The 27,734-nt window shown below is 41.0% G+C and overlaps 1 protein-coding gene across 1 annotated transcript in view; it reads left to right on the forward strand.

Moving 5' to 3' along the window:
- The window catches only part of MAPK1 (mitogen-activated protein kinase 1), a 78,847-nt gene that overhangs the window by 24,249 nt on the left and 26,864 nt on the right, over window positions 1–27,734 (forward strand). Inside the window, exons 2-6 of the mRNA XM_080650233.1 lie at window positions 11,652–11,834; window positions 14,045–14,234; window positions 22,229–22,345; window positions 26,694–26,808; window positions 27,103–27,234. Coding sequence (XP_080506359.1) covers window positions 11,652–11,834; window positions 14,045–14,234; window positions 22,229–22,345; window positions 26,694–26,808; window positions 27,103–27,234 — 737 coding nt within the window. The remainder of the gene's footprint in view (window positions 1–11,651; window positions 11,835–14,044; window positions 14,235–22,228; window positions 22,346–26,693; window positions 26,809–27,102; window positions 27,235–27,734) is intronic.

Here is a 27,734-nt window from a genome sequence, read left to right on the forward strand (position 1 = left end):
ATTTTTACAGCTGCATAGTAAGTACTCCATCATATGGATGTGTACCATAGCTTATTCAACCTCCCTCTAATGTATGGCCATTAAGGTTGTTTTCAGTGTTTTGCAATTATAGATAATGCCTTGTGCATATGTATTTTCATGTTATTGGAGTTTTTCTTTGAAGTAAATTCCTAGAGTTGGGATTGCTGGATCAAAAGATAGATGCACAGATATATAATTTTGTTAGGTATTGCCAAATTATCCTCGAGAAGGATTGTATAATTTGCATTCCCACCAGCAATATATGAGAGTTACTTGCATATATTTTGTAACTTCACATACGTGTGAATGATTATAAGATTTTGTTCAGGGTCTTTCTTACCTTGTTTACGTCCTCTTCTATCATGATGGTTTGCAAAAAAAAAAATAAAATAATTTTTTTTTTTAACTGCAGAGACTTTTTTAATGGAAAGAAGAAGTAAAAAATAGTTTTTCAGAGCTGCCTAGAGATTTTCTTTCTGGCATTTAGAATTATAATTGTCACATTTTTCTACTTCACCTAGTTTATCGTCTGTTATATAATATCTCACTGCCTGCTTAATTGTGGAGGCAAGTTTAACCATTTTCCTCATTTTAGAGAGTCATTTTCCACATGTTGGAGGCAGGTGTTTAATATTTCTGACAATGAGGCAGTTCATAAGAGACTTGAATTTCTTGACTCCTTTACATTTTAGTAATGTGGACAGTCATCTGAGCTTCTTCCCCTTGACCTCTTTGGGTACAGCTTACAAAGGTGTGCAAGGGTCCAGCCTTATATGAAGTAGATCATTCTCTTTTCAGACTGTAACTCCCTACCCTCATGCCCTCTCTCCCCTGTTCCCCCTGACTTGAGACCTTCACCTTAATGGTTTTCCTAGTCTACTGGTCTTGTCTGGCATGGATTCTGTCTGCTGGCTGACCAGAATCTCACTCTCTCTTGATCTCTTTCCCCCCATTCTACAAGAAACCAATCTTATTTTGTCTGATCTTGCTTACAGCCTGATTATATATGCTGGAGGGGGAAAAAAATGATTGACATCACTAAAAAAATCTCGATATTGATTTCCACTGGTGTTCAACATGATCTTTTATATATATATATATATATATATATATATATATATATATATATATATATATATATAAAATTGATTTCAGAGAGGAAGGGAGGGTGAGAGAGAGATAGAAACATCAATGATGAGAGAGAATTCCCACACACCCCACACTGGGGATCGAGCCCACAACCCCGGGCATGTGCCCTGACTGGGAATCGAACTGTGACCTCTTGGTTCTTAGGTCGATGCTCAACCGCTGAGCCATGCTGGCCAAGCTCAACATGATCTTTTTACTTGTTCTCATTCAGGCCCCTTTCTCATGCCCCTTATGTCTGGTTTGCCTTTACATATTCTGCCTTCAAATCTGCTCTTGGACAACTCACTTATAGCACATATTTGCCTCTTGTTTCAGAGGTGACAGCTTTTGGCTCATCCTGAGAAAGAAGATCTAAATAGCCAAAGCCTTTGAAATGTATAGGCTACTTTGGGAAGCAGAACATATTCTGTAGCCTGATCATCATGATTATTTTTATTTTTGTCATCACTCTCTGCCTTCTTCAACATCATTTTAGTTGACCTGTCAGAATCTGGCTCAATTATGAGCCTAATCTTGGCTCATCACCACCAAGAGAGGATGGCCAGGGCCCTTGTATGGTGTAGTGGCTGAGAACAAGGGTTTTAGAGATCAGCACACTTAGTCTTGAATCCTAGTTCTGTTAGCTACTAGTTATGCAACCACAGACAGGTTAATTGATTCCTCCCCTTTACCTCAGTTTGTTCATCTATAAAATAGAAGTTTTATGCTTCAAAGCGTTCTGGAGAAGACACTATATGAGGATTTTTCTAAAGCTCTTAACACTGCTAAGTGCTCAATAAAATATGGTCATTATGATTAATGAAGTCCCTTCTCATTTCTTACTCTTTTATCTACTTCAGGTCCAGAGGCACATGGAGCTGCTTGTGCTGCTACCCTTGAATGCTTGGCATTGGGGGAGACTTGATGCTCTTAGTCTTTGTTGATTATTTCTAGCTGTTATCATAGCTCACTGCTAGCCAGCCTGACCTGGACCATTCCAAAATTCTTGCCCAGTGAGCGTGGGAGGGAATAACTGAAGAGCAAAGAAATGTAGGGGAATGATCAAAAAGTGAGTAACCCATTTCCTTCATCAGGGTCTCTCTCATGACAAGTTCAGAGCACAAATTACAAAGGTCACTTCTAAGTAGCACTGCTTTGATGAGAGTTTTTATGTTGCAAAGAATGATAACTTACTTTGTGCTACCCTAGCATGCTTCAAATAAAACAAAATTTCTTGGTTGTGGGTTTTTAGGATGTTGATAGTCACAATGCTAAATCCTGATAAGCAATCTTAGATCTATTAACATAGACTAATTTTTCCTGTTTGTGTGGAGAGGTGAAGTTTTTTACACTTAAAAAAAATAATTTGTGTACTTCAGTCCACCTGAAATTTGTGGGACCTTAACTGAGTTACTACAAGTCTTCATCTTTCTATGTTTATATCTATGCATGCATATGTATATACATTTAACCACATAACTGGGTATGAGGGTATTTTCTCCATTCTCTTGTATAAATATTATGCTTTGATCATTTGTTTTATTTTATACTTCCAGTGTCTGGAAGAAGTCTGACAGAGTAATGGAACCTTCTCCTTTTTGTAACTTGACCAGTGCTGTCAGAGCAGACATATAGGGTAGAGCCAAGTTGGGTCTAAAACTCAGACCTCCTGATTTGAGGTCTTATGTTTCTTTCTTTTTAGGGTCTCATGTGATAAATAAAATTAATAGTAATAGTAAAGTAATGAAAATGACTGTACCACTTTGGGGGAGAAGGCCTAATATCTTTCAGTCTTTGCATCTGCTATTCTACACTCTTCACAGTCCTTGAGCTTATCCTCTTTTTTTTTTTTTTTTTAGCTTTCCTAATTTTTGAGCCAAGCAAATGGTTGCTAAGATATGTCTCGGCTAGTAAGGGATAAGGGCCAGAATTGCAGTTTACTAGTATCTGACTATTTGGCCCTGTTTTATTACTTGACGAGATTATAAAATGCATTTGTAGACAAATTTGTTCAAGCTCTGGGCTGTGCATCTTTTTTAGTCAGGTTGCATACATGTTAATGACATCAGTTTTTAGCTGTGATATCTATACTATGTTGGAGCATTGATTCTTAAAATAATGTAAAATTATGATTTTATAGCTAAAATGACTTGACTAGCTTTGATTTGCTCACTTTAATCATTTGCACCCTCTTAAAGAAAACTTTGCACTGGCTTTCTTGGTTAGTAAATTATGAGAGAATCAAGCTTAAAGTAAGAAATATATTATTATCTACATACTTATTTTTGGAACATTAATTTAGATCAGTCTAACTTACTTACCTCTGAAGACAAGTTAATTTTTATCTGTGAAACGAAATACTGTAGTTTTGTGTTCAGATAATTAAAGTTCACCAAAATGGATAGCTTAGAGAACAGCTTAATAGCTTTCTTTAAAAATAACTCATTCACGGCTGATAGGTAGCATTTTAGTTGCTTAACACCGTGTACAATATGTGGTGCTTGTGCATGATAAGATATCTACTTTAATGTATAAAGTCCTAGTTGTGAAAGGAAATGAACCCTAGAGAAATACGCCCTTAAACTTTCTCCCAAATCGTAAGGCGGAGTAGTCATGAACTCCACACAGAATGACTTGACAAGTCAGATTCTCTAAGTTATCATTAGAATAAGTGCCTAGCCTTCCATAGTCATTTTCTAAAGCTTTGATATAAATATAAAATTTCTGGTATGTTCAGATTTTCTCCCTATCCTCCCCAGCCCCCTGTCATTATAGTCATTTCACAGCAGAGACTCAATAATATTTATGGAAAATAGCTTGTTTAAATAAACTAGGTCTTTTTTTTTTTTTTTAGTTAGCTGTAGAGTCACAGCTTTCATGCACAGACTTGAATTATACACTGAGTGGCCAGATTATTATGATCTCTGAATGCCTAATAATCTGGCCATTCAGTGTAGATCCTATGTAGATCCTATGTAATAAAAGGCTAATATGCACACTGTCCCCTCAAACAGGAGTTCGACCAGCAGGCAGGCCGGCCAACCGCTCATGTCCCCTCCCCCTGGCCAGGCTGGCCGGACCCCACCCATGCATGAATTCATGCACCGGGCCTCTAAAATACACACACACACACACACACACACACACACACACACACACACACACTCTGAGTGGCCAGATTATTATGCATTCAGAGATCATAATAATCTGGCCACTCAGTGTATAGGAAACAAGGCAAAGCAATTTATCAATAATATACAGTGAATACATAAATAATATTTAGGATTGTTTTGATCTCAGTTTGAATGTTTATTCAGTTTACATCTGCACAATGAGAAAGTTATTTAATAAACCTGGACATTTCTGATCCTAACTTAGACATCACAAAAACCACCAATAATTCTTATAGATACGATAGATTTAGAGTGCTATCAATCATTTATTATAAAACAAAACCCTCAAGCTCCCAAGAATTCTAAGTTTTTTAAATATTTTAGTGTACTTTGCTACTGAGTACTCATCTGCCTCATATATAATATATACCAAAAACAGAAGTCTTGACATGAGGGAAACAAAACTTGAAGGTATGGCATCAACTATGTTAACTGTTGTTGCTTTTTACAAGGTAGTAAATAAGATCTTGAAAGGTGGAGATGTGATCAAGAGTAGAGAGTATTAAAAGTTTGCAATATAAGCTAGCCTGGATCAGGACTACAATGGAGCCCTATATACCATATAAATTAAACTAAAAAACATTGAATATATTCTCCCTCCCTACCATGACCAATAAATCTAAAGACCTGGAAGGTCAGGTTTAAATTGATATTTGAGGGCCTATTTAGAGTTTGGTGCCAACAGTTCAAACCGAGCAGATCTCCAGCATAGCCCTGTTCTATTCTCAGCCCCAGCAGTCTCCATCGTGAGCTTGAGCTTGTGTGCATGGGGACACGACATGATATTCCAGGTGCAATGCGCACCCTGCAAATGCTGCCCCTTGGTTACTCCTTGTGCACACACTGGAGGAGCATTCTGCTCTCAGCAGAGCCATTTTGCAGGAGGTACACACAGCCTTGGAAGCAGATTTGAGAGACAGGTGGATTCTTGAGCTCCTGATGGGCATGTTCCCTGGATCCCATAAACTACCTCATGAGGAGGGGCATGGCTGGGGGCTGGGTGAGGGCCAGTCATTCCCATATATGTTCTGCTCATTTTCCTCTCCATGAGTTGGCCCTTGCCTTTCTTTATATTTATAGCCTTGCTCCTCTTTTGAAAGCCTGCTCGCCTTTCATCTTTTAATCCTCTGCTTAATACCCTTATTTGGACTTAATCTACCCAGCTTTTCCTGTGTTTCAGATGTGCTTTACTATGATAAAGGCAGTATGTAGGTATGTTGTCTGTTCCTGTCTCCTTCCCTCATTAAATTGCAAGCTTCTTAAGAGTTGGGATCATTATTTGTTTTTGCCACCAGTCCTAACATGAAGTCTCACAAATGGGAAGTGCTTAACAAGTGAGGTTTGAATCTACCACAACTCTGGCATCACTCTTGTGTTGTTGTGGTAACCCTATCAAAACAGGAAATGAAGTTAGTTTAGGATGATTTGTTCATAATTGACTCAGTCTGGTTCCCCTTTCTTCCCTAAGTGATCACAAAACAGCCTATCTAATAAAAGAGTAATATGCAAATTAACCATCACTCTGCTACACACAAGCCACGCCCACCAGCCAATCAGGAGTGAGTATGCAAATTAACCCAACCAAGATGGCTGCAGCCATGGAGCGAGCAGGAGGCTTGGGTTTCCCTGGCAATGGAGGAAGCCAAGCTTTCCGCACACCCTGGTGGGCCCAGGCCTCCACTCAAGGCTGCAAAGTTTCAACTATAGAAGATAAATAAATCCCAACAAAAATGGCTGTGGCCACAGAGCAAACAGGAGGCTTGACTCCACTCAGGGCTACAAAGTTTCAATTATAGAAGATAAATAAATCCCAGATCCCAGGGCCTCTGCTTGGGTCGCTGGGGCGTGGCTGGCCTGCAAACCACCACAGGCCCCTTGCCCAGGCCGCCCCACGCCCCAAGGGAATCCCCACCCCGATCCAGGACACCCTTCAGGGCAAACCAGCCAGCCCCCACCTGTGCACTAGGCCTCTATCCTATCTAATAAAAGAGTAATATGCAAATTGACCATCACTCCAACACACAAGATGGATGCCCCCATGTGGACACAAGATGGCCGCCACAAGATGACCAGCAGGGGAGGGCAGTTGGGAGGGACCAGGCCTGCAAGGGAGGGCAGTTGTGGGCGATCAGGCCAGCAGGGGAGGGCAGTTGGGAGGGACCAGGCCTGCAAGGGAAGGCAGTTGGTGGCAATCAAGCCTGCAGGGGAGGGCAGTTAGGGGTGACCAGGCCAGCAGAGGAGGGAAGTTGGGGGCAACCGGGCCTGCAGGGAAGGGCAATTGGGGGGGACCCAGTCCTGCAGGGGAGAGCAGTTAGGGGTGACCAGGCCTTCAGGAGAGGGCAGGGGTAACCAGGCCTGCAGGGGAGGGCAGTTAGGGGCAAACAGGCTGGCAGGGGAGCAGTTAGGCATCAATCAGGCTGGCAGGGGAGTGGTTAGGGGGTGATCAGGCTGGCAGGCAGAAGCAGTTAGGGGCAATCAGGAAGGCAGGCAGGCGAGCAGTTGGGAGCCAGCAGTCCTGGATTGTGAGAGGGATGTCCCAGATTGGAGAGGGTGCAGGCTGGGCTGAGGGACCACCCCCTCCCCCGTGCACTAATTTCATGCACCGGGCCTCTAGTGTTAAATAATCTCCAGAATTTTGTGGGCTTCTTACTTTAACATTTACTGGTCAAATACATTTCTGGAATCTGTTCCCACGCACCCAGGCCTGGGAATAAACCACTTATCCAAGGAACCCTGGTTCCTTTTCTGAGTGCTCCCTGAAGAAGTAATTGATATAGAATACTGTATATACTGCACATATTTAAATTGTACAGTTTGATAAGTTTAACATACATTCCATGAAATTGTCAACACAATAAAAATAATAAACATACTCATCACCTCCAAAAGTTATCTAGTTTCAATTTATGTGTCCCTCCCACCAGCCCCAGGCAACTCTGTTGATCTACTTTCTATCCCCATAGATTAGTTTGCATTTTATATGAATGCAAGTAATTTTCTTTTGGTCTGGTTTCACTCAGTATAATTATGTTAAGATTCATCTCTGTTTATATTAGTATATTCACCTTGAGCCCTTCCCATTCACCATACACGGATGAGTTAGGAAATGCTTCGTTCTCCTAATCTTGAGCAATTTATTTGACCTTGAATTTTTATTTTGAAAATAGCAAGTTTATCAGCTAAAAGAGAAATATGAATATCTAAAATTAATCCACCCAAAGACTGTATAGTCACAGATTGGATTAAGATCCCACACTGCAACCTTAAGTGGTTTACAGAACTCACATTTAACCCATTGTACGCCGTAAGCGTCTGTAGACACAAGTGGTGGGCCCTCCCACACGCCACGCGCATCTATTAAAAAAAAATGTTTTCCCTAAGTGGCCCTGACCAACTTTAAAATCATTTTTCGTGAGAATTTTCAGCTGAAAATATTCAAGAACACCTGAATTGTGAGTAATATATTTATTTTTATAATATTCATTGTAAATTGATTTTTTTAAATTAAATTCAAAATATTGTGGTGTGTGGGGATGGTTTCCATTTTGGACGCGTGGCAGTTAACTGGTTAAAGCAAAGCTGTAGCATATATAGCAATAGTTGGGAGAAGGGAGATGAGCAAGGATTAAATTCTTAGAGGAAAAAAAAGAAAATGGGGTTGATAATAACCAAAGTGATTTTAAAACTAACACTATTGCCCTAGTCAGTTTGGCTCAGTGGATAGGGCGTCACCCCGAGGACTAAAGGGTCTCAGATTTTATTCCAGTTAAGGGCACAGACCTCGGTTGTAGGCTCAATCCCTGGCCCCAGTCAGGGCTCATGCAGGAAGCAACTAATTGATGTGTCTCTCTCACATCAGTGTTGCTCTCTCTTTTTCTCTTCCCCTCCCTCCCACTCTCTCCAAAAATCAACGAAAAATGTCCTTGGGTGAGGATTAACAACAAAAAACTAACACGTTAAGAGACACCAAATAATCCATGGTAAAAGGTATACTGATAAAATATATTTGTTAATTATCAGAACAATCCTCCTATATAATAAAGCGGTAATATGCAAACTGACCTTCACGCCCTCACAAGATGGCTGCCTATGACCAGGCCGGTAGGGGGGTTAGTGAGGGACGACCAAACAACTGAACAATCAGGCTGCGTAGGGCGACCAGGCCGGCAGGGGGGTTAGTGAGGGACGACCAAATGACTGAACAAGCAGGCTCTGTGGGGCGACCAGGCCAGCAGGGGGGTTAGTGAGGGACGACCTAATGACTAAATAGCAGGCTGCGTGGGGCAACCAGGCTGTCGGGCAGAGGGGGGCAGTTGGAGGCGACCAGGCTGGTAGAGGCGGGCAGTGAGGGGCGATTAGGCCGGCGGTGGGGGGGGGGGGCAGTTATGGGTGACCAGGCAGGCAGGCAGGTGAGTGATTAGGAGCCAGCGGTCCAGGATTGTGAGAAGGATGTCCAACTGCCGGTTAGGCCCAGGATCGGGCCTAAACCAGCAGTCAGACATCCCCCAAGGGATCCCGGATTGGAGAGGGTGCAGGCTGGGCTGAGGGGACCCCCACCCCCATGCACGAATTTCATGCACCAGGCCTCTAGTAAATATATAAAACAAAACTGAGAAATCCAAGGATAAATGAGCAAATACAGAGTATTGTGGAAGAGTGTAAACTGTTTGTGATTGGTTCTACAACAGATTGTGTAATCCAAAAAGACAGCAAAATGAAGTAGAACAGACCCAATTCCATAGATAGGGTCACACCTTCTTTTCAAGTGGGAACTAAATGAGAATGATCTCATACCTTCTCGCTTAAAACAGAAAGTGTTGATGCAATTGGAGGGGCATACTAACCATAAACCTCTCCCCCTAACAGTCCTGTTCTTGAAAGCAAGTTTATGGCCATGGTCATGTCTGAATACCATGTTTCAGTAAAACTAGAATTTTACATGTTGAGTTTAAATCAGTATTTTGCAACTATTTTAACCTGTATTCCCTTTTGTTGAACTGAAGCTCTTTCTATGATTTGAATTACCCTAAAAGAGTTTTAATTTCTAAAAATATTTATTCCCTTGCCTAGCTGGTTTGGCTCAGTGGATAGAGTGTCAGACTGAAGGGTCCCGGGTTTGATTTCAGTCAAGGGCACATGCCTGGGTCACAGGCTCAATCCCAGTGGGGGATGTGCAGGAGGCAGCTGATCAGTGATGAATCATTGATGTTTCTATCTTTCTCCCTCTCCCTTCCTCTCTGAAATCAATAAAAATATATTTTTTAAAATATTTCCTTGCCCTGCCAAAACCGGTTTGGCTCAGTGGATAGAGCGTCAGCCTGCGGACTGAAAGGTCCCAGGTTCGATTCCGGTCAAGGGCATGTAACTTGGTTGTGGGCACATCCCCAGTAGGAGGTGTGCAAGAGGCAGCTGATCGATGTTTCTCTCTCGTCGATGTTTCTGACTATCTATCACTCTTCCTTCCTCTCTGTAAAAAAATCAATAAAATATATTTTTTTTAAAAAAAAGATCTATACCTAAAATATATATATATATATATATATTTCCTTGCCCTAACCCAGTGGTCGGCAAACTGCGGCTCGCGAGCCGTGGTTTGCTGCTCTCTTGACTAATGAGTTTGCCGACCACTGCCCTAGCCAGTTTTGCTCAGTGGATAGAACATCGGCCTGCGGACTGAAGGGTCCTGGATTCAATTCAGGTCACTGGCATGTACCTTGGTTGCAAGCTCTTTCCTGATTGGGGCTCATGCAGGAGGCAGTCAGCACTGTGTTTCTCTTACATCGATATTTCTCTCTACTTTTCCCTCTCAAGGATTAAGAAAATAAAATAAAAAATAATAAAATAAAATTTATTCTAATTATTGAGTAAGCTTGTTTAATATATTCCTTTGCCTACCTACCTTCAAATCAGTGGTTTAGGTATTCATTCAGCAAACCAAGGCAAAATAAGATTTGAGTAATGCTTCTTGTATTTAAGGAAATAGATTTCAAAGTATTGGGGGCACCTGTGTGCACTATATTAATGGTATTGTGGGAGAATTGAAGCTGGGTAAGATAAGGTCCCTCTACAGCATAGTTTTGTGATAGTCAGACAAATGCATCAAATAATTCTCTGAATAAGTAGACTGATAAATATTATTATAAAAGCACAGACTTGAAATAAACTTATTTTACTATTTTATATTTCTAGCACCTAACCTGAGGAAACAAGAAGTAATGTCTTACTGCCTGTCAGTGCTATTTCATTGCTTCAATTGATGGGCCAGATGTTGATATTTATTAATATGAAAAGTTCTTGCAAAAAAGAATACTGATTGTACAGATAGTAGTAATATTCAAGATTCAGATTTATCATAAAATTAAAGATATAGTTATAATTGCTTCTGCTTGGATTTCTATTAGGGTCAGACCTTAATGACAACTTGGAAAGAACTGGACCTTTTTGAACTGGGCTATGAAAGTATTTTTTGAAAAATATGTTAATAGGTTTTGTTATAAGACTATCCAAATATCTTGGTTAAATTTCTTCCGGGGGGAGAGAAAGAGTCATGTCATTTTGATAAAAAGCATTCAAGGTGTGTCCCCTTGGGTCCATTTTCGTTAGGGATGAAGATGTAGTTGATGGTCATGTGAATGTTTTGGCTGAGTCAGAGGAATCTGAAACAACAGTAGGAAGTTGTTTTGGAGGCAGAAATGATTACTCTTACCAGAATGCAGTTGCTGTTAAAAACAGTGAGAAAGCCCTGGCTGCTGTGTTCAGTGGTTAGAGCATTGGCCTTCGCATTGAAGGGTCACAGGTTTGATTACTCTTCAAGGGCATGTACCTGGGTTGCAGGTTTGATCCCCAGCCTGGCACTTGCAGTAGGCAGCCACAATCAATCTCAATCAATCTCCTCCTCCTCCTCCTCTTCCTCCTCCTCTTCCTCCTCCTCCCCCCCCCCCCCACTTCCCCCTCTCTCCCTCTCTTCTTCCCTCCCTCCCACAATCTAAAAATCAATGGAAAAAATATCTTCGGGTGAGGATTAACAAAACAAAAAAACAGTGGGACATGTTTGTGTGTGTGTCATAAACCCATGTTGCCAGGTTTATAAAAATGGGCATCCACAGTATCCACAGTTACCAGGGCCAGGCCCTCTGCTCCCTTTTTCTAGCTGCATCTTCCGTAGTTTGGGGTCTTTTTGTGCATAAATACATGCTGCCTTCACATGTATTAAATATTTAACCAGAGTGTTAAATACTTAATACTTTACCAGTTTGCATTCTTTCTACCAGGATATCCTGAGAAGTTGTTTTAATGCTATCTCTTACCCCCTCCTTTTCCTTTTTTTAGCTCTGCTTATGATAATGTCAACAAAGTTCGAGTAGCTATCAAGAAAATCAGTCCTTTTGAGCACCAGACCTACTGCCAGAGAACCCTGAGGGAGATAAAAATCCTACTGCGCTTCAGACATGAGAACATCATTGGGATCAACGATATTATTCGAGCGCCAACCATCGAGCAAATGAAAGATGTGTATCCTTTGCAGACATTGGGCTCCACTACTTGGTACCTTGTTGAGTAAATGTAATTTTAAATGTCCTGGACTTATCAGATTAAAGAAAAAGTTATAGAGCACATTTAAAGGGAAATTGTAATATGTTTGTCATTTACTATAACACTTGCATTATATAAAATTTTTCTCTGATGCATTTTATCAGTTCTATTTTTAGTGTCCTTTGACAGATTCACTGTTTCCTCTTGTCACTTTCAGTAAAGATTTCCTTTAAGTGTAGTTATGGAAAATCTTGGATAATAACCATTTCCAGTCATGCTTTCTTCATTAAAGATATAGTTTGTTATGACGATGAAACGGAAAAGAAAGAGTTGTTGACAAAGAAAGAGAGGGTACTCTGGATATCACCCGGTCAAATCCAGATAGTCCTAATCTTAGACAAAGGCATTTTACCTTTAGGTCTCCGTTTTCTCATCATTAAAATTAATGTACTAGCCCCTCATGATCTTTAAGGTGACTCTCCTCTGAAATTATGTAATTAACTAGGACCAACATTTAGAAATCTGGACTAAGGAGGTCCAGAGAATGCTACCTGGGCAAAGACTACATTTGGAAGATAAAGGCATTAAATATAGTGAAGAGAATCTGCCAGAAAAGTTATAGTTTCAGCTAGTGCAGGATTCCTACCAGCTTGCCTAATTTGCATTCTGCCCCTCCAGGGAGAGGTAGCTCACTATCTCTAGGCAGCCCTTTCCATTTTTAAATAGCTCTGTTACTAAGTTGTAGTGATATTTTAAGTGAAATACCTTCTGCTCCTACCAACTGTTGTCCTATTTTACCTTTTGCCATAAAAATCAAATCTCTTTCTGATGACAAGTGTGCAAGTAGGTTTCATTTGAATCCCATGTCGTGTCTCATCTAGCATGAATCTGTAGGAGACATACATTAATCTGAACACAGAAATGAATAAAGGAAAGGCAAAATAGCCCTAGCTGGTTTGGCTCAGTGGATAGAGCGTCAGCCTGCGGACCACAGGGTCCCAGATTCGATTCAGTCAAGGGCACATACTTCCAGCCTAACCCCTGGTCAGGGCTCATGCAGGAGGCAACCAGTTGATGTGTTTCTCTCGCATTGGTGTTTCTCTGTCTTTCCCTTTCTCTTCGACTCTCCCTAAAAATCAATGGAAAAATAGCCTCGTGTGAGGATTAACAACAAGTAAAAAATAAAAGAAATGCAAAATAATTACTAATGAAATTATATTATAGTGAAGTTAAAAGCTAAAGGCTAGCCTTAGTCAGTGTTTCTCACTGGTTAGGGTGTCAGCCTGTGCAGTAAAGGATCTTGGTTCGATCCCCTGCCCCAGTTGGGGCATGTGCAAGAGGTAACCAGCCGATGTCTCTCTCACATCAATGTTTTCTCTCTCTTTCTCTATCTTTCTCTCCCTCCCCATCCACCCCTCCTCTCTACTCTCTAAAAAGCAATGGCAAAAATATCCTCAGGTGAGGATTAACAAACAACAACAACAAAAAAGCTAAAGGCTTGTATAACTTAATTTCTGTAAAGCATTTAACCATAGCTGAAGTTACAGCTGCTAGACACATGACAAGAAAGCAAGAGAAGCAAAATGAGCACAAGCTCCTTCTTGATAGGACTTTCTCATAGTCTTACTTCTTTAGGGTCTTAACATTAATTAAAAAGCCAAGTAGATAGACTGAGGGTTGAATTTAATAGCAGTGTGTTTTAGGCCTGTATTTCCAAAAGTTTTATGGTTGATTTTTGAGGCGAAGGGAACAAGAAGGGAGGTAAAAGAACAGTTACATTACAAGTTGTTGCTGGGCCAAAGAAAGGAGTGTATGATGCTTGCTGGTCACCACCTTCACTCAGCTCTTTCCAACAAGCGTTGGAGGGGCTTTTTGATGTTGGACAACTCGGAGACCTAGAAGGTTAAGATTTCAAGATTGGCAAATATTTCCATAACAGCCTTTTTCAGGTCTTAATGTAGGCAAATAATAGGTCATTATCAAGCAAATATAATGCCGTTTGTCTCACAGGATCTCAAAAAGAGTTAACTACTTCAGATTCCTTCCATAAAGGAATACTAAGTTTCTCATTTCCCTCATGGTCCTCATGATGTAATAATGAACTGCTTGGGGAAAGGGTTCATTTGTTTTCAGTGCTTTGCTAAGTGTGACCAGATGTTTGGTGTGTTACCCTTAACCTGTCCAAACAGATATATAGTACAGGACCTCATGGAAACAGATCTCTACAAGCTCTTGAAGACACAACACCTCAGCAACGACCATATCTGCTATTTTCTTTACCAGATCCTCAGAGGGTTAAAATATATCCATTCAGCTAACGTACTGCACCGTGACCTCAAACCTTCCAACCTGCTGCTCAACACCACCTGTGATCTCAAGGTCAGGCAGGTTCTTTACTTTTAGGATGATACATATTGAAAAAACATTTGCTGGGCATGTTTTTATTTATTGTTACTCATATTTAAAATTATACCAGAAATATGTGAAAACATTTTTATGGCAAAATCAAGTATTCAAGAGTGCTCGTTCTCTTCTTTTCCATCCCATTGTTTCTTCCTCTCCAGAGGTAACCACTATAACAGATTGGTGTATTTTCTTCCACAGTTTTTTCTATGCTCTTACATAATGTGTACTTTTAAAAAAATATGTTTCTTGGTTTTAGAGAGAGACGGAAGGGGGAGAGAGAGATAGAAACATCAATGAGAGAAAAACATCATCTATTGGCTGCCTCCTGCATGCCCCCTACTGGGGATCAAGCCCACAACCTGGGCATGTGCCCTGACAGGGAATCAAACTGTGACCCCTTGGTTCCTAGGTTGACGTTGAACCACCGAGCCACAAGGGCCGGGCCATAATGTGTACTTTTATTCTTATACTAGAGGCCCAGTGCATGAAATTCGTGCACTCGGCGGGGGGGGGTCCCCTCAGCCCAGCCTGCGCCCTCTCGCAGTCCAGGAGCCCTTGGGGGATGTCCGACTGCAGGCTTAGGCCCGGGAGCAGGCCACGGAGGTGGGAGAGGCTACTGCTGCTGTGCTCACCAGCCGTGAGCCCGGCTTCTGGCTGAGTGGCGCTCCCCCTGTGGGAGTGTACTGACCACCAGGGGGCAGCTCCTGTGTTGAGCTTCTGCCCCCTAATGGTCAGTGTGTGTCATAGCGACCAGTTATTCCCTTTCCACCATTTGGTCAATTTGCATATTAGGCTTTTATTATATAGGAGGATATAAAAGTAGGATCATGTGCATTATTTGTAAGTTAACATAATCATCTGTTTCATTGGTGACTGTTTTCTTTAATAAATTTTATAAGAAGAATACTCAGGAAACCTCAATGACTTTAATACCCAAATAAGGCATTTCCAGTAAGCAGGAAAACTGTAGATCCTTTACAGTCCTGAGAATTCTCTTGACTATGGGCAGCATATCTATATATATATTTCTATTTTAATAGGTAGCAAAGCTAAATAAATAGGGAAATCTACAGATGTTTTAGGTAAGAAGAAGGAATGTGGATTCAGTGACAAAAATCAATGTGCATTCAAGAAAACCTAGAGCCCGATTGGCATGGCTCAGTGGTTGAATGTCGACCTATGAACCAGGAGGTCACAGTTCAATTCCCGGTCAGGACACATGTCAGGGTTGCAGACTCAATCCTGTGTAGGAGGCAGCCTTCGGTGGTTCTCTGTCGTTGTTGATGTTTCTATTTCTCCCTCTCCCTTCCTCTCTGAAATCAATAAAAATATATTTCAAAAAGAAGAAGACCACCTAGATATCCTCAGGCAGACTCCTGGGCTCTGGGCTCTGTGCTGGCAGCAGCAGGTGTGGACGTGATACTGGGCATGGACAAGTGTGTGAACAGGCAATGGAGCTGCTATTCAGCAAGGTGGAGTTGGGTGTGCCATAGGCCCTTCTTCTCTGACCTGGTGGCCCACCAGGTGGCGCTGCTGCACCTGAGCTACAGTGCATGCATCACAGGCTGTGCTGCCCTTGCACGCAGTGCCACTGCTGGCCATCACTGGTCTGCATGCCATGCCCATGGCCCTGTAGCCTTCGTGGACTGGATGTGCACCTTTCAGGAAAGGCAGACAAGCTGGACTGCCTGCAGGTCAATTCAGTCAAGTTTCTCTGCTTAAAGGCCATCACGCTGTTCACACCCAATGCTGTGGGCCTCTCAGACCCAGTGCACATGGAAAACCTTCAGGAGAAGGCTCAGGTGGTGCTCACTGAGTACATGCAGGCCCAGTACCTGTCCCAGCCCCAGTGCTATCGGCACCTGTTGCTCTGGCTTCCCACCTTGCGCACTGTCACCGTCTCCCTCATCTCCCTCTGTTCTTCATACATCTGGTGGGTAAAACTGATCTAAAACATGCTGCTGTTCGAAAGGATGTACCTTCAGTTGACCCTATAGCTCCAGCCAGTGACTGGACAAGACACTGGGGCACCATGGCCTGCTCTGCAGAATTCAAGGAAACACAGCTGCTTGGGCCTCAAGGGGATTCCCCAGCTTCTCTTCTCAGACTCCTATTTTTTTTTTTTTTTTTAACTGTGAAATGGTTGTCTTTTTTGTTTTTTAAATGATCATGAAACCAATGACTGATCATCCAGGCTCCTGCCTTGTCTTCCCCAGAACCTTAGCCAAGATGGGAGAGACTGAAGTTCTAATCCTAGGACAGTCTTAACAATCCTGGGACAGTCTTGACCCTCAGCACTCCAGCAACTCCTGGGAAGGGAGGGTTTGCTTCTCTGGTATGATGGACAGAAGCCTGGCATCTGGACTAGAAGGGCAAGCCACAGCCAGGAAAGATTGATACAGCTCCTCTGGACATGGGATCCATGTTGTACACTACATGATGAATGAGTTAAGGCTAATAATAAAGGTGTTTCCTACCTGCAAAATAATAAAAAAGAAGATAAATGGAAAGATATACCATGTTCATAGATTGTAAGACTTACTATTTTTAAGATATTAATATTCCCCAAATTGATCTATAGATTTAATGCAGTCCCTATCAAAGCTCCAGTTGGCTTTTGTGCAGAAAAGAACAGGTTGTTGCTGAAATGCATGTGGAAATTCAAGAGACCCAGAATAACGAAAACAACCTTACAGAAGAATAAAGTTGAAAGACACTTACTGATTTCAAGCCTTACTAAAAAGATAGAGTAATAAAAAAAAGTGTGATGCTGGCATAAGAGTAGTCATATACATCAGTGGAATAGAATTGAGAGTCAATAAATAAACTCATAAGTTTATGATCAAGTGATTTTTGATAAGAATGCTAAGATCATTCATTGGGGAAAGAATACTCTATTCAACAAATGGTCCTGGAGCAATTGGATAGCCATATGCAAAAGAATGAGTTTGGGCCCTGCCTCACATCATGTGCAAAAATTAACTCAAAATGGATCAAAGACCTAAATTTAAGAGCTACAACTAAAATATATTTAGAAAACATAGAAGTAAATCTTTGCAATTTTGCATTAGGCAGAGCCTCTTAGACATTGGCACCAAAAGCACAAGCAACAAAAGAAAAAAATGGATTTCATCAAGATTAGGAACTTGTGCCTGGCTGGTGTGGCTCAGTTGACTAAGCGTTGTCCCATGCACAGTAAGGGCGCTGGTTTCATTCCCAGTTAGGGCACATGCCCCCGTTGTGGGTTCAGTCCCCAGTTGGGATGCGTACAAGAGGCAACCAATCGATGTTTCTCTCTTTCCCTCTCTTTCTAAAATTAATAAAGCCATAATAATAATTTAAAAAAAGATTAGGAACTTGTGCTACAAAGTAAACTGTCAAAAAAGTAAAAAGACAACCCACAAAATGAGAAAAAATGTTTGTAAATCATGTATTTCAATAAGACATACCTGGACTACATTAAAAACCCTTACAATTCAAAAATTAAAAGATAACAAAACAAACAAAAAAAAACACCAAAAAGTTAAATAACCAAGTTTAAAAATGGGCAAAGGATCTGTATAGACATCTCTCTAAAGAAAATATACCAATGTCCAATAAATATGTTAGTCAGTAGGGAAATGCAATCAAAACCACAGTAAGATAATACTTCATACAAAGTAGGATAGCTATAATTAAAAAGTCAGAGAAGTGTTCATGAGGATTTCACTCCTATGTGTATGCCTAAGTGAAATGAAACATGACCACACAAAAAGTACACAAAGATTCATAGCAAAATAGCCTAAATATAGAGACAGTTCAAATGTCTAAATGCTGGATAAAATGAGGTAGATTCATACATGGAATACAAGGGAGTGAAGCACAGATAAATGCTACAACATGGATAAACATTATTTTGTAAGTGAAAGAAGCCAATCATAAAAGGCCACATATTGTATAGTTCCATTTATATGAAATGTCTAGAACAGAAAAATCTAGAAAGGTTAGTGGTTGCCTAGGGCCCGTAGAATAGGGTTGAAACTGCTAATGGGTTCAAGCTTTCTTTTTGCAGTTATAAAAATGTTCTAAAATTGGCCCAGCTGGGTGTTGCTCAGCAGTTGAGAGTCAACCCAGGAACCAGGAGGTCACCATGTGATTCCTGGTCAGGGCATATACGCAGGTTGCAAGCTCCATCCCTAGTAGGGGGCATGCAGGAGGCAGCTGATCAAGGATTCTCATCATTGATGTTTCTATCTCTCCTCCTCCCTTTCTTTCTGAAATTAATAAATATATGTATTTTTAAAGAGAGTGCCAGTCAATAAATGCAGAAGGAATAAAATTTAAAAAATTACGTTTTGCAACCTCTAATGTTGATTTGTGCACTATAATCCATGGATCTATTGTTCACCCTCCTCAGACTAATCCCCTGGGTGGGATTAGTGAAATGAAATCCCCTGGGTGGGCTACCACTACCTACCCACATGGATTCCCTCTTCATCTCACACCTAGACCATGTCTCAGTCTGGAGCCCACTCTTAACTCCACTTGGATGCTACATATTCCACTGGGCTGCTGTAGTTCTCCCCACCCCACAGAGATAATTAGGTCACCTGATCCCACCTAATAGCTTTTGGACTGGATTTCCTGGAAGGAAAGGATGAGGAGGAGCAACTGTACCCTTGTTTTTAACTTTAAAGAAACATGTATTACAGCATAGTGATATGTTCAGTTGTCTTTCCTAGTGAAGGAATGCCACTAATTCCAATTTCTATTTTTTCTTTCTTCCTTAATATTGCCACTTTGAACACTGTCATTTTATTAACAAGATTATTAATTTAATATTTTATCCTGGTAACTTTTACCCTGATTTTTATTTTTAAGAGCTTGTTAATAATTCCATTATTGTGAAAATACAGTAAATCCTTGCTTAATGTCATTGATGGTTTCTTCAAGTTGATGCAGAATGACATGTAATAAAACCAGTTTTATCATAGTCTAATTGATATAAGCAAGAGTTAAATTTCTTATCAACATTATAACAAAATGATGTTACTCAAGGACCTGCTGAAATAGAATGTCTGCCAATTAATTCACCCCAGTTGTTACGCTTCTTAAAACATTTAAACTAAGGCAATTGTTCATCAAATGTTGAGAGCTCACTATGTATAGGACACTTGGGAATAAAAAGTAAGTCAAGTCTTGCCTTTTTCTAGCAACTTACATTCTTGCTTGGGAAACAGGGATATGCACAACTCTCATGGATTATGGTTGTGTACTTACATATAATAAACGTCTAACAAAAATATTAGAAGAGCTCAGAAAAGTGAGCAATTCTTGGAAGTGGTGCTGACTCCTGGGGAATTTCTCAGAAGAGTAACTTCCAAGCTGGGTATTTAGGGTAGGAATGGCATAGGTAGGGCACACAGTTGAAAGGGCATTGCGTGGTCAGTATGGTCTGGAGTAAATGGGAGCAGGTCTGAGACAAAGGTGGCAGTGGAAGAGACGACATAAAGACGGTGAATGGCCTTGAAAGTCATGCTTAAAGAATATGGGCTTCATTCAGTAGGCAAAGGTTAAAAGGTTTTTGAGCCAGAGAGGTGACTTACATTTTGGAAATGACACTTAGGTAAGATTTAGAGGATGAATTAGATTGCAGGCGGGGAGACTAGTTTTTGCTAAGTCCAGAGGAGTGTGGTGACACTTAGAACCTCATTGGTCTGTGAATTTCTTTTCTGGTTTTAAAAAAATCTATCTGGGATTTGTTTTGTGATTCAGCAGACCCACGGAAAGCTGTGTATCAAGTCTAGTTCCATCCAGTCTGTGTGATGCTAGTGTAGTATCTGTGGTCATGATCTCAGACTTATGCTAGTTTTTGCTGCTGACAAGATGCAGTATTTCTTCTCTGCACAATTCAGAATGTGGCTTCAGGTATCCATTTACACTACAGAAAGCAGGCTGAGTTAGAAGATAAAGTGTTAGCTCTAAAAAAAGAGAAACGATGGGTCACAGATGTATTACGAAGTTCAAGCCACACATAATTTAAATGGGTCGGTGGTAGTCCAGCATGGTAGGTGAGGGCTCTGAATAGCATAGAGGACTCTCCTTCATATATAAGAAGAAATCAATCATTCATTGCTTCTCTAAGTTGGAAATCATGCCAAATGGGATCATGTTGCTAGTGAACCTCGTGGGTACAAGTACTGAGGTGGCTTCCTGCAATTTGTTTCACAGGTATTGGTAGAAAAGGCTCTAAAACAGCCGTGAGCAAACTACGGCCCGCGAGTCGGATCTGGCTGTTCTGTTCTATCCAGTTCTCTTGCTCTCCCCTCCGCTCCTTTACTTTGAATTTATATTAGTTCACACAAACACTCCATCCATGCTTTTGTTCCGGCCCTCCGGTCCAGTTTAAGAACCCATTGTGGCCCTCGAGTCAAAAAGTTTGCCCACCCCTGCTCTAAAAGAAACTAATAGGGTGCAGCAGGTACATGAAAGTCTCCAGAGAAGTCAAGCCAAAGTTAAAACTTAGGATTCCCCTTAAACACTTATGGCCATATATCAATCAACTAGATACTCTGACAGGCCCATGGGTGTATTGGCATTGGCAAGCAAGTCAGTTTTGAAAGGTGAGAATGGTGCCTCTGGTGGAGGCTGTGTAGACAGAAAGTACAGTGACTGGAGTTAGCTGTCAGAGCTATGGAGCAGGACCCAGGATTTCCTCCTCATGCAACTCTGTGAGAGCACACATAGAAAGTGGCCTTGAGAAGAGTAACTGGAGAAGCAGATGTGCTATTTGCTCCTTTTGAAGATACAGTGACAATATGTCAAAAGATGGAAATTATGAAACACAGATATGTAACTCTCCTTGAATGCTACAGTTGAAGCAAGCAGCAGGGCCTGTGGGATCAGGGGTGCAATGATAGACAATGCTATTGTCCAAGGCTATAGGAACACATTTGTGAGGTGGATGGGAGCTTTCTGTATTTTTCTGAATTATTGAGGCACTCTACAGTGGAATATCTAAACAGAGATTAATGTTCAATTAAGTCCTATGTATATCTCTTAGGCATGCCCCTTCTTTTTTTCTTTCCTTTTTTTCTTCTTTTTTTTATGTCTCTTCCTCTTGTCTCCATTTTATGTCCTGAGTGCAGGCCCTCATCAGTTATTAGCTGAATTAAAGCAGTAACCCTCCAAATCAGTCTCTGTCTTCCAGGCTGCCTTCTATACTTTGACCTGTCATTGTTAACATGCTTCTCTCTTTTTGGGGTATTTATCATACAGTTGTATTGGACTAAGTATATTGCAGTTATATTTTATATACATTGGAGTCTGGAATAGCATCAAAGTATGAAATGGCCAGATGATGGAAGGCCAGCAGTACTTTTTGTGAGTCAGGAGAAAAGAGAAGCTGGATATTAAGGGAAAAATGATTTGACTTCAGCATATGAAACCTTTTAAAGCTTTGGGAGTGAATTTGCGAGGAAAGTGGAAAGAATCTTTGGAAATACCTACATTTACAGAACAGGTGGAAGAATAGCAGGAAGTAAAGTCTGAGAAGTAGAAGTGTAGGTTGAAGAGCTGATCCTAGCAGTGATTATCCTAGGAGGGCCAGCAGGTGGGGGCCCTAGAAAGGATCCTGGGTGGTTTTTGGTGACTTTATTTTTCCTCAGGACAGTTTTTGTCAAACAACCTAAATGAGATTGTTGTGGGGTAAGCAGATAATGAAAGGTTGGATGCTTCTTAAAATGTGTCCTATTACAGACTCCTTCAGCCTGTTCCTTGTCTTTAACGTGGATTGTCATCACTGCCTTCAGGTTGTTGTGAGAATTAAATAAGAATGAGTATGTAGAATTCCCAGCAAAGTACCTGCCACATAGTAATAGTAGTAACTACTTATTACTGATATTATTGCTATTGTCTTTTTTATTTTATGATATTTTAATATTAAATTGGTTAGAATCTCTAAGGTGTCCATTTTTTTTCTCTCTTAGATCTGTGATTTTGGCTTGGCCCGCGTTGCAGATCCAGACCATGATCACACAGGGTTCCTGACAGAGTATGTAGCCACACGTTGGTACAGGGCTCCAGAAATTATGTTGAATTCCAAGGTAAGGAGCAAGTTCGCATATAAAGAAAATAAGCCTCCCTCTCAGTACACCTGTTTCCACATGGGTTCAGTCTTGGCCTGTTTGGGCAGAACCAAGGTGCTGTCATAATCTTCTGTTCAGCATTGAACCCTGGGCCCTGGATTTTGGCCTCAGCTGGAGTAGTGCTGACGTGTTACAGAGTTGGAGAGTATGCCTCTCTGGTCACTGTTACAATAAATGGTCTTTGTCCTTGCCCAGCTCTACTGATGTTCCACCTGTGGCAGCTTTTTTTGTTGTTGTTGTTAATCCTCACCTGAGGATATTTTTCCATTGATTTTTTAGGGAGAGTGGACGAGAGAGGGAAAGACAGAGAGAAACATCAATGTGAGAGAAACACATTGGTTGGTTGCCTCCTGCATGAGCCCTGATCAGGGCCCAGGCCGGGGAGGAGCCTGCAATCAAGGTATGTGCCCTTGATTGGAATCGAACCCAGGACCCTTCAATCCACAGGCCGATGCTCTATCCACTGAGCCGAACCGGCTAGGGCTGTGACAGCTTTTACACCTGCTACTGCCACTCCTGGATGTAGGCTGGGTCGGTGTTAGAGGTTATCAGATTTAGCTGATAAAAAAGAATGACTCCTCAGCAAAATTATAATATAGAGAAAACAGGTGTGGAAAGAATAAGAACTGTTATGGATTCTTTAAAATTATATAATAATCCTGTTTCCAAATGTCATGTGTTCCTCTGATCTCCAAGTGGCTGTGAAAGTGCATTCAATTCGTAGGCAAACTCTTCTTATAAGTCTGAATCTTGGTCAGAAAAAATAATGGAATAAATACATAAAAGCAAGAAAAAGGGAAGTATATCTTTGTTAGGCTTATGAAACAGGTGGCAAACATTGAGAGCTTCTGTGGAGATTGAGATTCACGGGGTCGGGGGTTGTGGGGTTTGGGGATTTTTTTATTGATTTCAGAGAGAGGAAAAGAGAGGGAGAGAGGGATAGAAACATCAATGATGAGAGAATCACTGATCAGCTGTCTCCTGCATGCCCCCTGTTGGGGATTGAGCCCACAACCTGGGCATGTGTCCTGACTAGTAATCGAACTGTTGACTGCCTGGTTCATGACAATGCTCAACCACTGAGCCGCACTGGCTGGGCTTCAGCTTGACTTTTTAAAAATGATTTGCAAGGAGAAACCAAGATGGCGGCATAGGTAAACACCTAAACTGCTGCCTCGCACAACAATATCAAAAACTACAATTAAAAGACAAAACGGACACCATCCAGAACCACAGGAAAGCTGGCTGAGTGGAAATTCTACAAGTAGAAGGAAAGAGGAAAGCACATTGAGACTCAGAGGAGCTGCAAAAGGCTGAGGTACAGAGACTCGCACATGGAGAGGACGGGCGGCTATGTGCACGGGCGGCTGAGTGAGCAGCTGGCTTTCTAAAGCAGGAGGGAGAAGGAGGTTCCCGACTGCACTGAACTCCAGTCCCAGGCGAGACTCTGGGAAACCAGACTCATTTGGGGGATCTGGACTGTCAGGAAAAGAGAAAGCACACTGAGACTCGGGAGCTGCGGAAGGCAGAGGTCCAGAGGCGCGCATGCGCAGAGAGGACTGACTGCTGAATGCACGGGCGGCTAAGTGCACGGCTGGCCTTCTAAAGCGGGAGGGAGACGGAAGTTCCCGACTGTGCTGAACTCCAGTTCCGGGCAAGTTTCTGGGAACCCTAACTCATTTGGGGAGAAACTGGACTGTCTGGCAGCGGGCGAAACTTGAGGGCGGCTTTCTCTCAGAGGTGCTTGCAGCAATTACCGAGGGACACTGAGACCCAGGGGCCCCATAGGGCTGGGCTGACAGGAAACGAAGGCTATCTGCTCCGCCCTGAAACTCCGCCCCATCCAAGCTGAGCACAGAGGCTTTTGCAATTTTGAAAGTCTTATCTCATAAGAGTGTCTCCAGCACAGAAGTTCTCCCAGCATAGACACAGCTGATCCTCACAGCCAATTGGCCTGGAGGTCAATTCCTTCCAGTGACACCAACAACAATCAAGACTTAATTACAACAAGGCTGAGCACACAGTCCACAAAGGGGTGCACCAAGAGTGTCCACCTCAGGTAACTGGGGAGGCTGAGCCACTGTGCCCTATAGGACACCTACCACACAAAGCTACTCTACCAACTCAGGGAAGCAGCGAAAATGCGGAGACAAAGAAACAGATCACAAATGAAAGAAATGGAGAAAAGCAAATAACGATATAGAGTTCAAAACCACAGTTATAAGGTTTTTCAGGAATTTCCTAGAAAAGGCCAATAAATTTAGTGAGACCCTCAAGGATATGAAAAAGGACCAACTAGAAATTAAACATACACTGACTGAAATAAAAAATATTATACAGAGACCTAACAGCAGACTAGAGGACTGCAAGAATCAAGTCAAAGATTTGAAATACAAAGAAGCAAAAAACACTCAACCGGAAAAGAAAAAAGAATCCAAAAATTTGAAGACAGTGTAAGGAGCCTCTGGGACAACCTCAAGCGTACCAACATCAGAATTGTGGGTGTGCCAGAAGAAGAGAGAGAGCAAGATACTGAAAACCTATTTGAAGAATTAATGACAGAAAACTTCCCCCACCTGGTGAAAGAAATAGACTTACAAGTCCAGGAAGCGCACAGAACCCCAAACAAAAGGAATCCAAAGAGGACTACACCAAGACACATCATAATTAAAATGCCAAGAGCAAAAGACAAAGAGAGAATATTAAAAGCAGCAAGAGAAAAACAGTTACCTACAAGGGAGCACCCATATGATTGTCAGCTGATTTCTCAACAGAAACTATGCAGGCCAGACGGGAGTGGCAAGAAATATTCAAAGAGATGAATAGCAAGAACCTACAACCAAGATTACTCTACCCAGCAAAGCTATCATTCAGAATTGAAGGTCAGATAAAGAGTTTCACAGATAAGAAAAAGCTAAAGGAGTTCATCACCACCAAACCAGTATTATATGAAATGCTGAAAGGTATTCTTTAAGAAGAGGAAGAAGAAGAAAAAGGTAAAGATAAAAATTATGAACAACAAATACATGTCTATCAACAAGTGAATCTAAAAATTAAGTGAATAAAAAATCTGATGAACAGAATAAACTGGTGAATATAATAGAATCAGGGGCATAGAAAGGGAGTGGATTGACAATTCTCGCTGGGGAAGGGGTGTGGGGGGTGCAGGAAGAGACTGGACAAAAATCGTACACCTATGGATGAGGACAGTGTTGGGGAGGAAAGGGCAGAGGGTGGGATGGGAACCGGGTGGAGGGGAGCTTTGGGGGGAAAAAAGAGGAACAATTGTAATCTGAACAATAAAGATTTATTAAATTAAAAAGTATATATATACATATACATACATACATACATATATATATATATAAAAGTATTGTCCTTGTAAGAGGAGATGTCAGAGAGCTCTCTCTCTCTCTCTGCACATGTACAGAGGAAAGCCCATGTATGTGCACAGATATATGGAGAAATAAATTTCTGTTGTTTAAGCCACCTAGTGTGTGTATGGCAGCCTGAACAGACAAATACACTATCCTACCTTCATAATTGCAATAAAAGAAAATATGTATTAACTGCACTAATAAAATATACCTTTGTTATAAAAAAAATGATTTGCCCTAACCGGTGTGGCTCAGTGGATAGAGCGTCGGCCTGTGGACTGAAGGGTCCCGGGTTCGATTCCGGTCAAGGGCATGTACCTTGGTTGCAGGCACATCCCCAGTTGGGGGCGTGCAGGAGGCAGCTGAATCGATGTTGCTCTCTCATCGATGTTTCTAACTCTATCCCTCTCCTTTCCTCTCTGTAAAAAAATCAATAAAATATATTAAAAATTATATATTTTTAAAAAATTTAAAAAATGATTTGCAAAATGGATAAAAATATTCTGGAAGTATAATAGTGCCCCTTCTTTTGAGTTAGTTTCCAGGTTTCCAAAATGAGTTAATAGGCTACAAATGTTCTAAACTAATAGGTGTGATTGCTTTTTCTTATTTCTAGCTTCAATTTCTAAGGATGCTAATTTTTTCTCTCAAATTATTTGAAAAGAATGAACTATACTTTGGAAATTCTTATTTTATAATAACATAATCAACTTTGAAGATCAGTAAGATTAAGTAGTCTTGGTTGTTCAACATCCTCTAAGAAAATAAAATTATTATTGGTTTCTCTATCTTTTTCATTTATTTTTGAATTTTAGAGCCAAAGGGGAGGCTAAAACTCCTGACAGTCATGTGCCTGTCATGTAAGAAGATCTCATTTTGTCTTGTAACGCCAGATAACATTTTCTATCTTTTCTCCCTTTCTATTGCAGGGCTATACCAAGTCCATTGATATTTGGTCTGTAGGCTGCATTCTGGCAGAGATGCTCTCCAACAGGCCCATCTTCCCAGGGAAGCATTACCTTGACCAGCTGAACCACATTCTGGGTAAGAGCTCATTAGGGACTAGATTTATTCATTTCATCAATTTATATCAGAGTCATTTCATTAAATTAAGAATTTTAACAGCTCTTTAACCTATGACAGACTTGAGTTTTTAATGGTCCTTGATTCAAAATGATAAGGATCCTTGTAAAAAAAACTTGTTAATAAGAAAGGTAAGCATTGGCAGGTGGTGTGAGAAGACATTAATTATCAAGGCCCATTCTGCCCTACAGCTGATGGTGTGTGGTCAGTTTACTTTGGTCTTGATAATTAACAGGTAATTATTTTATCTAATAGGTATTCTTGGATCCCCATCACAGGAAGACCTGAACTGCATAATCAATCTAAAAGCTAGAAACTATTTGCTTTCTCTCCCACACAAAAATAAGGTGCCATGGAACAGGCTGTTCCCAAATGCTGATTCCAAAGGTAAATATTATTTTGTTGATTATTTTTCTTAGGTTTAGCTTCTTGTTTTTGTGTTTGTTTTATTTGTTAAATCATTAGGTCACTAACCTGTAAAGTTAGCCTATGGCTACTGGATAATGCCTATTTGTTGCTCTCAGGCTTCCCTCCTGTTTGTTTTCTTACTCTTTCCTATAGACATGTTTTATATAAGAATATTTTTAAGGCCGTTTTTTTTTTTAGTTGATTTTCCTTACGTTAAGTTTATAAACTTCTGAGATTGGTCTGCTCAGATAATAATTGACACCACTAAAATTCAGAAAATTAATGTTGAAATGCAGGTTTTGGATTAATACAATGAAGCAGGGAAAGACTATAAATAGAATAAAGTGGAGATATGGAGTTGTCGATGCTAGAGTGAACAGTACAGCATCTTGTGTTAAGAGCACAGGCTTTGCAGCCTATGGGTTCAATCCATAGCTCAGCAACTTAACTAGCTATCTGAACTTTGGACAACTACTTAA

Source organism: Plecotus auritus, assembly GCF_963455305.1.
Source record: "Plecotus auritus genome assembly, chromosome: 13".
NCBI classification, from domain to species: domain Eukaryota; kingdom Metazoa; phylum Chordata; class Mammalia; order Chiroptera; family Vespertilionidae; genus Plecotus; species Plecotus auritus.